Here is a 10,360-nt window from a genome sequence, read left to right as displayed (position 1 = left end):
AACACATAGAAACTTACTTTTATAGTTTTATGAGTGAAAGTAATTGTACTAAAAGTGGAAAAAAATTATTTTTGAATAATTTACATAAAGTTGTTTGTCTAAACGAGAAATTATAGTATCGTGCGATTTGTTATAACGTAAGAAATTAATCTCGAATAATTTGTCAATTACAAATCTCGTAGAATATTATGACCATGACAATAATATTATTATTCGTTTCTTCGATGAATTGTAATAAATTTTCGTTAACATAAAAACTTTTTCTTCTAAAAAACATTTCTTGACGTAACAATTTTAATGTTGTATAATAAATTTTCTGAGAAAAAAGAAATGTTTGTACATTTTGAAACACTTGTTCACACTTCTTGATATCTGTTTAGAATCCCGATGAGAGTTTTATCGTTGTTGTAACACCAAAAATAACTACTTCTTTAATCCGAAAAACATGAATCATCAGAATGGTTTATGAAATTTTTAGAATGAAAATGAAATTAGACAAACTATAAAGTAGTTTCTTTTTATATAAAATCACGGTAGAAGGATAAGATAATAGAGAATGGTATTGTTACGTAAATATTTAAGCTGATTCCATAATCGTTATCTTTATGATCGTTATCAAAATAATCATTGGTATTTCATCAAGACGTACATATAAATTACGGCGCAATTAATTACTTGTCAGTTAGCCGATTTTTCGTGTGAATTCGAGCGATATCCAGCAATCATGAGGATCACCGTTGCATTGTCAATTTTGGCTGCACTTTGTACCGTAAGTTTTCTATTGAGAAAAAATTTATAATGCAATTTTGATGATGCAATTTTTCTGGTTTTTATTCGTAGAATTTTAATTTTAACAAAACCTAAGACCAAGATTTAAAAAAATTGATCATATATCTCATCGTTACTATCATATATTATATTAAATAAAATTTCATTTATTATTATTCTTCTGTACAATATCTTTATCGATTACTTCAAATGTTAATTAAATATTATATTATTTGGAATTGACAAAATTGCATGAATATGTATTATCAAAATGTACTCGTACTTGTTGATTGTAATGTTTCGACTTTAGATCGAGGCCATTCCAATACGCGATTTAGAAATTTTGTGGATGCAAGTGAGAGAAAAAAAATGGCAGGTAGATACAGTTATACGTCAACTCGAGATACTCTATTCCGAGACCGTCGAGGATACTGTCGAAAAAATTTCGTCCCAAATCGATGAAGAACAAAGCAGTTGCATATCATATGAAAACTCATTAATTACTCGGATTCGCGTGAGTAATAATTTGAATTAATCGGATTTGATTTTTCATACACAATATACTGTAATATACTGATTTTTCCCCTATTTATAATAATAAGATAATTAATTATCTCACAATAAATTATCAAGTATCGATAATAAGTAATGAAGATTGTAATAGATACACGATCTCAACTCTTAATTTCAAATTACATCTTTTAACAATAATTCTAAAATTAGTTTATTGATGTATTAAATTAAAATAAAAATAATATTTATATAATAATTAGTAAATTTGAAATATAGCTCTGATTATAATTTTGTAATACTTATATATGAAAATCATTAGTTAATTAAATCATATCGTCGTGACGGTATATTAAAATATTAAAAATAATATAAAAATACTAGGTATACATACTTTTTTAAAATCAGACTCAAATTCAAGTTTGTCATATCTATAAATAAGGATACTATCGAGAAATTATATAGATCAAAGATACTTCGTAAAATTCCATGCCTGATAAGTCTGATGATGTCTTTGATATTTGATAAAATATACAGATTCGTAATACGTTAATTTATTTTATTAATTTATATTTTTAGAAAGAAGTAAACGCAGTAGGCAATAATGCGAAGTCATGCCTTGATACTGCCCAGCGTCAAATCAGAACAAGTGCAAAAAACGCGTTCGCAGAATCTGAAATTTGCGAGAAGCAGGCTCGCAACTCTATCGAGAACAATCTCGGTTTTCTCGACATTCTCATCGCGGTATGTTTTTATGATTTGACCACTACGTCGATAACGATCGATTTTTCGTAATTGATGTTAGCAAAATTCTAATCGTGTTAATTTCTCTTTACAGACTGGAAGGGAACTAATGTCAGAATTAGACGATATTCCCCTGAATTGTCACGACAGCAACATTGATATGAGGCGGTATTGCATCATTGCCGAATTGGCGAGAATAAGCGATGAAATAAGAAACTTGGAGAGAGATAGTATTTCCGCAGAGATGACCACCTTGCCCGTGTCCAAAAATGTCATTATGCGATATACCCAGTGCGTAAGAGATGCCTATTCTTCCGTATATACGATGGGACGTATGATTATATTAAGAGCCGAGAAATGTATCGCAAACGCGAATACGCCGACAACACCAAGTCCGACAACAACAAGTTCGACAACACCATGTTCGACAACGGCAAGTTCGACAACGGCAAGTTCGACAACGGCAAGTTCGACAACGGCAAGTTCGACAACGGCAAGTTCGACAACGGCAAGTTCGACAACGGCAAGTTCGACAATGGCAAGTTCGACAACATAAGAAGAGCCTCATCTCTAATCCCCGACGCCGTCACCCCTTAAATCCCAAGACCATCACATTTGTCAATCATAACTGTTCATTAAAAATAACTCTCAAAAAGAATCAAGACATTTCTAAGATTGTCATTTTTTTGAAAAAGACATGGTCGCGATTACATAATATTCTTATATTGACTTTAAAGTTAGTATAGTTTGTAGTATGTGTTCCAACACATTGGAATTCTATGATATATTTTTCAAAAGTGTAATCCTGTATGTAATATGAGAGAAATAAAAATAATTTGCAAAACGATTATTTGTACTTTGATTTCTTACATACCTGCAAATCTTACATACCTGACTTTCATTTCACGTGTGATATTTCACGTAAGGTCGTGAAAATTAAATGCGATAAGCTGTATCTTATCTTAATACGAATGAATATTAATACGTGCTATCTCTCACGATCCGATTATTTAATCTTCGTTTACGTAGGGGTCAATAGGTGAGAGTAAATAGATGACCACACGCGCATTAGTCTGAAGACGTTACATATCCTCGGAATTAGAGAAGCAATATTTTGTGCTGAAATAAGTTCGACAATCAAACTTTTAAAGTTCGAAGCTACTATTATGTATTGACAAAACACTATTCGAGGATGTAAGGATAATTACTATCTTTAATTCGATATCTTCGAGATCAGACATTCCTGAACATGGATTATTCCTTATCTTATCCTCTCCTACTATTTATCAAGGCTTGTCATAATGTTTTTTTTTATCATACTTATATAAAAAGGCGCAATTAATGTAATGCTTATCAGTTAGTCGAATTCTCGTGTCAACAGAGAGCCACTCCCAGGTGATATTGACAAGCAAGCATGAAGATTGCCATAGTATTGTGCTTTTTAACTGTACTTTGTACCGTAAGTTTCTCTTTTTTCCTTATAAAAGGAAATTTGTACTACATGTGAGAAAATTTTTTTCTTTCCTTCTTTCTCTCTCTCTCTCTCTCTCTCTCTCTCTCTCTCTCTCTCTCTTCTTACTTTTGCAGGATGTTGTTTTAAAGAAAATTAATTGATATTTAGTAAAAGTCACTCACATCTTGTAAAAAAATGAAAGTAACAGAATATATAATAAACAAGATAACCCAAACATTACATATAATGTGGATAAAATGCTTGTTATAAATCTGCATACTCTAAATCACTTTTTTTCTCGAGCGATTGAAATTTTATTTTTATCGTCTCGTATAATACTTTAATTTTAGATTAAACTTAGATGTTAAAAGATCTAAATTGGCGACAATTGTAAGTGTATGCGATCGCAAAAAATGCACTTGTTAATACAATATTTATTCTTTGAACGTAGGTTTACGCTCCTGACCCGCTAATAAGCGATTTGGAACGAATAAAACTAAAAATTAATAACGCAGTATCGACCGTGCGGAATATTATACAAGATCTCGAGCATATCCATGCTAGTACTGTAGAGGATACTACTGAAATGGCCATAGAGAGATGGTGGCGACAAATGCATAATTACAGAGATTATATTCATTTATTACTCGGTTCGATGCGCGTGAGTAATAATTGAAATCTTTAGATTTGTTCATAATCCATTTGTTTTATAATTTAAGTTTAACTAATAAATTGTAATAAAAGTATATATCAAGTGAGTATTTTCAGATGCAGATTTCTCAATTATTTTATGCATCATAAAATTTTATGCAATGAAATGCTATTTTGTATATATTATATATAAGAAATAATGAAACAAGGCTCGTGTCGTTTCTAGTCTGATTTCATGTATGATTATCGATGACATTTATTCTTTTAGAGAGAAGTAGAATATGCTAAGTCTAAAGATGTGGATGCGCAATCTTGCTACAATATCAATTCCGAAGCCATAGACATGCACGCTGAAACAGCATACGATACTGCTACAAAATGCATAGAATCTGCTGAAAAGTCTATTCAGAAAAGTCTTTCATTTATCGATAGTCTCATATCGGTAAAGTTTTCATTGTCTTTATTTTATTCTAATTATTCTAGTCTTTACGATCTAGATATAATTAACGTAATATTTATAACTGTTAATATGTTAATACCTTTTACAGTTAGGAGAACAGTTGATAAAACAATTGAAGGACCTCACGATGAATTGTTACGACGAAAATAGCATCGCAATGCAGAGCTGCCTTCTTTTAGAATTCGGAAAAGTCAATACCGCTGTGGAAAACTTTAATGATGATGCCAAAAACATCCAGTACAGCGTAATATCAGCGTCCAATTATGTCGTTCTACAGGCTACCCAATGCGTGACCAATACTTATGACTCAGCGTACTTTGAAAGTTATAGTCAAATGATATCTAACGCTGATTGCGTCCGAATTGCTCTGGATAAAAAAAAAGAAAAATTGATTTAGACAGAGATTAGTGCACTTGTGTATATTTGATTTTACGATTTATCTTTAAAATTATATAACTCGAGAAAAACTATTTTCGAATTTTTATATTCTGAAAAATTAAGGCATGCCATTCAGCAGACGAAAAGCATGCTAGCATGCATATTGATTAAAACTTTGTTAATGATACCCAGAGCTTATACGATAAATATTATAAATAACACATTTTTAACTTACCTATGCTATACTCAAGAAAAATAAAAATAATAAAAAAGAAATTATCGGAGAATTATTTGTATCAATACACTTTCTTACTCACTTGCGACCGTCACTCATTGTGTGCGTGTTTCGAGAAATTCGCAAAATTGTTTACGATAAGTCGCGTCTTATCGTTTTGTACATAGATTATAAACTGTGCTATCTTTTGAATAAAATCTAATAGCTTGTCGATGTAAAGTAGTATTATAATATTCCATTAAGATTTCATGTTTCATTAAGACATTGCGTATATAAAAGATTGAAATTAATATCGTTTATTAGTCAGTTTATTTTTGGTCAACCTGAATGATTCTAGGGTATACTAACGAACAATGAGAAGTGCCATAGTATTATGTCTTCTGGCTGTCTTTTGCACTGTAAGTTTCTCTTTTCCTTTGAATAACTAATTTGTGATAAATACGATATCTTGTCTTCGCGGAATGTTTATTTAAGGTTTATTATATATGTGCATTTTAAGGTTTGATATTAAAGGTCAATTATAAAAATTTTAGAAAGACAAACATTTATCAAAGAAAAATCAATTTTAAATTCAAGATTTTTTATCGAAGAAATAAAGTTTCTTTTTTATTATTCTTTATTATTCGACAATACTGTCGTCGTTAAACTTACACATTAATCGATTAAAAATAATGGCACGAAAGGATATATATTTGGATATATATTCAAGATAATGCATTTGTTAATGCCGTTTACTTTCTGGAATTTAGGTCGATGCGACCCTTTTGAATATTTTGTTACTTCAAGTGCGGAATACAAAATGGGCCGTAGAGAGTACTATGCGACAAGTCGAGCTTATTCGCGATAGCGTTAAGCAGGACGTAGATTTGACAGTCCTGAAAAAATGGTTAGAACAAATAGAAAAGCACAACAAGTACATCGATCCAATACTCGATACCATATTTGTAAGTAGTTATTTGCAATAATTATAATTTGTGATCAAGTTGCACAAGTTTGACAGATTCTCAGAAATGTATATTAAATAAACTTTTTACGTTATTTTATATTTAAAAATATCATATTATAAGCCTGTTTGTGATTTCTTTATTCTACTTCATTCTTATCAAGAGAGAAGTAGAGGATGCCAAAGCGAGGGGTAAAAATGCGCAATCGTGCTACGATGCTGCACTTCTTATCGTCCGAAATATCAACTATGACGCATATACCGATGCCCAACGATGCCACGAATCTGCAAAAGACTCTATCAATAACAATCTTGGCTTCATCGATCATCTTATCACGGTAGATTCTGGCGATCGTAATTGCTATTCACATTCGGCTATTATCTATCAAACGATTAATCACCAAACTATCGTGATAATTTTTTTCATAGATCGGACGCGGACTGTTAGAAGAATTAGATAATATCTTTCCGGACTGCTACGAAAAGAATTCAAGACTTGTCGACATTTTCAAATTACAAAGCTGTATCGCCAATCAACTTGGTATAAGTAAGACTGGCGTAAAGGATTTGAAAACCGATGCCAGTACTGCCAGGTCTACCGCCAAATACGCGTCCAACATCGTCCTTAAAGAGGCTACTGATTGCTTGAACAACGCTTACTCGATCGCGCAATCCAAAGTTTCAGAGGCCAGAGCGGCTGCTACGAGATGCCTCAATTCTGTATAAGAAGGATTACGTTTATTCGTAACTGTCTTATATCGGTCGATTACAATGTCTAAAATTATTTTCAAAAGAAATAGTTATAAGATATTTATAATTCGAAAATAAAAAATAGTTTCGTAATTACGCATTTTTCATAACTATATTATCTTTTTTCATGAAATATAATGCTTGTGTTAAAGTAGATTTTGTGTATGTATATAATATTGCGCGAATCATATTTTCTATCAAAACGCGATATTATTGTCATATTATCGTTAATGATATCATCAACGATATAAAATCATTTAATTATAGATCTTAGTAATCGGACCATAAAATTATGCAATAAATTTTCTGCGAAAAGTTATATGTTTGTGCAGTTTGAAACGTCTGTCTACATTTCTTGTCACATCTGTCTTAGGCCCTTAGGATTGTATGTTTGGTTTTCAGCGAGACTTAAATAAGTGTCTGTCTTTATTTAGAAAAAAGATAAAGACAGATACATATAGTATATAAGTATCGCTTAAAGCTAAAATAACGTTGGTGCAATCAGGCGTTCCAAGCAAATGGTGTGTTTTATATATAAAAGAATATATATATATATATATATATATATATACTGTATCTAGAAATCATAAATCGATATTTCACTTTGATATTTTGTAAATTATACATGTGCTTTTCAATTCAAATAAAAATGATTATAAGACAAAATTAAAAATTTGTTCGATATAAAATCTTGATAAAAGGATAAGGGTTGATAAAAGAGTTAGACATTATTATTGATGCTAACTAACTTTTATATCGTTAACGATTATTTTTTGATAACAATCATACATGAAAAATGTTTTATGTATATTATCATAATTAAAGCAATCATTATTAATTTGTATTTATTATAGTTAATAATCAGAGTTCTAGCTTTTATCGCTTTTATCTCTTATTCTTCAAGTATGGTTTTATATAAAAAAATTTTTTATATTTTATCAAAAAATTTTTTATTTTGCATTTCTTCTTTCATTAGGAAAAGAAAAATAAGTTAAGTATTTTATTAAATTTATGTAATATAAAATTTTTTTTATGATGTGAAAGTACCATTTATGATAAAAATCCCTTATAACTTTGTCTTTGATAACGTAAAGAAAGTAAGTTTAGAAACAAATACTTGAAACAATACTTGCATTCTGAGATTAATATTTTCAAAATGATCTTTTATAAAATATCGGTTGTTTCTGTATAAGTGGCTATCCTCTTGTATTTCGTAACTAAAGAAAATAAATTTATAACAAATATAATATCTAAATTAAATATTTCGAACTGAATTTTCTCATGAGGCACAGTGATTTTTGTAAAAATTATTCATATTCAAGAACAGATAGACATACATAACTTTTCATAGTAACGTACGACTCTTATTGTTGGCGATATTGCTGATTGAGTTAATCTAGTTGAGTCGATTAAAATTAAGGCCACTTACATGAGAACATTCCATATATAACGTGTTACGAGATAAGGGATGGAAACAGATGTTTCCGATGAAGATTATTTGCGACAAAATTCTTAGTACACTTAATCATAATTAAACATACTCTATTTGTTCCGGGATTATCAAGATTTCACACTACTGTGGGGAATCCACACAAGATTGTATACGGGTATATGTTGTAAATTTTTCGTTTTGACGGACTTCCCACTTTTATTCATGTTGATACATACTACATGTGGGTTATTCATGCGCAGCCATGTATATATATATATATATATATATATATATATACAAAATTAACTTGCTTGTCAGTATCAACTCGAGCAACTCCCGAGGAAGCATTAATCCAAGAAGCATGAAAACCATTATTGCACCTTGTAACATTGTACCTCTTAATTGCCTTTTGTACAATGTTTATTCACCCGCGTTCTCCCAAATCACGGATGTCATATTGGCCGCTACCAAATGTCTCAAGGCTTTGTAAAACAATTGTTCCGATTTTACCATGATGTATATCTATGATCGATTCTATGATCTTTTTATCTTTGTTTACAAAAATTACTTTCGAGAGGAATAGGTTTAAACTATTTAGTTTGTATCGCTATTTGTTTACGCACAAAGCATTACACCATTTTTCATATTAATGAAGAGGAAATTACAATTTATTTGACGACGCAATTCACTGCAAATATCTTATTACGCATGCAAAATTAATTTCGTGAAAATTAATGATATTAGTCACAATAATTTCTGTCAATCTGTCTGCCAATAAAAATTAATCTGGATCATTTTTTTTTTATAAAATAGAATATTCAATAGGATAAATTTCATTATCAGTGTATTCATGAAAGTGAGCAACCAAACGCAAATTTCACCGTTTTTAATCGTTTAATCGTTTAATTATTAAAACAATTTGTATTTATGCATATAGTAAACCGAATAAAAAATTTTGTGTGATGGAAATATTCCACCATTAGGATTATTAATGAGATAAAAGATCTATGATCTGCTTACATATTTACGTTTGAGTCATATTGATTTTGCTTTCACGAATATTGATTACAATCAAATCGTTTTTAATTATCGGATATTTTATTAAGACATTGTTAGAAACGAAATCAATTTAATCTGATTTAATGTTGAAGTGGAACAAATAAACAAGTGAATAAGTAAAAATGAATGAAATATTTTAACGAAAAGATAAGCTTATCTTTCTGTTTCAAATACTATGTTATGAATATTGATAACGTTTTGTTTGTTTTATATTTTTACAATAAAGTATTTGTAAGAATCGCAAAGATTTATGATTCTATTTTCTTTTTCGTATCAATAAATAAAATCATCTTACGACAAGATTGATAAAGGTTGTTCGATAACATTGTAATCCAAATTGCTTATAATCATTTTACGTAATTCTATTTTTGAAATCTTAATGTATAACTGATATAATAATTAATAATGTTTTGTAAAAATACGAAACATTGCAAAAAAACTGTACAAAATCTGCGATTCAATACACGTTTTATGTTATGTATTCATCATTTTAAGATACCATTTTGAATGATATTTTTTATATTGAATTTATTATTAAATAAATAACAGAATGATCTCTAATTATATTTATATTAAATACCAATGTATTTATCAATCGATTAAAAAATCCAATACATCTTTACAATCGCGACATACACGTATAATATATAGATAGTATTGTGATATTGCGTGATATGCATATCAAGCAAACGAATACGAATAAATAATTTTATTTTAATGAGTGTTAGCCTAAACAACGAAACCAATTATTGTGTTTGAGTGCGTTTGTTTATTTGGTATCGTTATTCGAGAAGTATGTATGATGAATGATCGAAAAGAGCTAAAAATAATAAGAGTAAAAATAATATTTTCTAATTATTCCGCTGAGTTTTTTCGATTATCTACAGATAAAAATGTTGCACAATTGTGCTTTGTAGTATTGCCACGGTGGCGCAACGGGACGCTCCGCGTGTTAGGAGCTCGTTAAAAATCAATTT

At 29.7% G+C, this 10,360-nt stretch overlaps 3 protein-coding genes across 3 annotated transcripts; all 3 read left to right on the top strand.

The window, feature by feature from the left end:
- The first annotated feature begins 72 nt into the window (after nucleotides 1-72).
- On the top strand, nucleotides 73-2,870 carry LOC105433278 (uncharacterized). The gene is made up of 4 exons (XM_011648492.3): nucleotides 73-769; nucleotides 1,079-1,282; nucleotides 1,858-2,022; nucleotides 2,117-2,870. The coding sequence occupies exons 1-4, from the start codon at nucleotides 725-727 to the stop codon at nucleotides 2,576-2,578; spliced, it is 876 nt and encodes a 291-aa protein (XP_011646794.2). The 5' UTR covers nucleotides 73-724; the 3' UTR covers nucleotides 2,579-2,870.
- Nucleotides 2,871-3,373: 503 nt separating this feature from the next.
- LOC105433283 (uncharacterized) lies at nucleotides 3,374-5,240 on the top strand. The gene is made up of 4 exons (XM_011648507.3): nucleotides 3,374-3,481; nucleotides 3,927-4,136; nucleotides 4,395-4,568; nucleotides 4,675-5,240. Exons 1-4 carry the CDS (start codon nucleotides 3,437-3,439, stop codon nucleotides 4,981-4,983), a joined length of 738 nt encoding a protein of 245 aa, XP_011646809.2. The 5' UTR covers nucleotides 3,374-3,436; the 3' UTR covers nucleotides 4,984-5,240.
- Nucleotides 5,241-5,412: 172 nt separating this feature from the next.
- On the top strand, nucleotides 5,413-7,211 carry LOC105433284 (uncharacterized). The gene is made up of 4 exons (XM_011648508.3): nucleotides 5,413-5,597; nucleotides 5,949-6,143; nucleotides 6,307-6,480; nucleotides 6,572-7,211. Exons 1-4 carry the CDS (start codon nucleotides 5,553-5,555, stop codon nucleotides 6,866-6,868), a joined length of 711 nt encoding a protein of 236 aa, XP_011646810.1. The 5' UTR covers nucleotides 5,413-5,552; the 3' UTR covers nucleotides 6,869-7,211.
- Nucleotides 7,212-10,360: the final 3,149 nt, after the last annotated feature.

Source organism: Pogonomyrmex barbatus, unplaced genomic scaffold (assembly GCF_055798465.1).
Source record: "Pogonomyrmex barbatus isolate J1 unplaced genomic scaffold, ASM5579846v1 scaffold5, whole genome shotgun sequence".
Classification (NCBI taxonomy): Eukaryota; Metazoa; Arthropoda; class Insecta; order Hymenoptera; family Formicidae; genus Pogonomyrmex; species Pogonomyrmex barbatus.
This window is presented reverse-complemented; position numbering and strand designations above follow the sequence as displayed.

What these genes read in the sequence shown, in the direction of transcription:
- LOC105433283 (XM_011648507.3), top strand. Translation starts at nt 3,437, where the DNA reads ATGAAGATTGCCATAGTATTGTGCTTTTTAACTGTACTTTGTACC. An exon ending in TTTTAACTGTACTTTGTACC is followed by an intron (nt 3,482 to 3,926) that starts GTAAGTTTCTCT and finishes CTTTGAACGTAG; the next exon opens with GTTTACGCTCCTGACCCGCT. An exon ending in TTATCGATAGTCTCATATCG is followed by an intron (nt 4,569 to 4,674) that starts GTAAAGTTTTCA and finishes TACCTTTTACAG; the next exon opens with TTAGGAGAACAGTTGATAAA.
- LOC105433284 (XM_011648508.3), top strand. Translation starts at nt 5,553, where the DNA reads ATGAGAAGTGCCATAGTATTATGTCTTCTGGCTGTCTTTTGCACT. An exon ending in CAATACTCGATACCATATTT is followed by an intron (nt 6,144 to 6,306) that starts GTAAGTAGTTAT and finishes ATTCTTATCAAG; the next exon opens with AGAGAAGTAGAGGATGCCAA. An exon ending in TCATCGATCATCTTATCACG is followed by an intron (nt 6,481 to 6,571) that starts GTAGATTCTGGC and finishes TTTTTTTCATAG; the next exon opens with ATCGGACGCGGACTGTTAGA.
- LOC105433278 (XM_011648492.3), top strand. Translation starts at nt 725, where the DNA reads ATGAGGATCACCGTTGCATTGTCAATTTTGGCTGCACTTTGTACC. An exon ending in CATTAATTACTCGGATTCGC is followed by an intron (nt 1,283 to 1,857) that starts GTGAGTAATAAT and finishes TTATATTTTTAG; the next exon opens with AAAGAAGTAAACGCAGTAGG. An exon ending in TTCTCGACATTCTCATCGCG is followed by an intron (nt 2,023 to 2,116) that starts GTATGTTTTTAT and finishes TTCTCTTTACAG; the next exon opens with ACTGGAAGGGAACTAATGTC.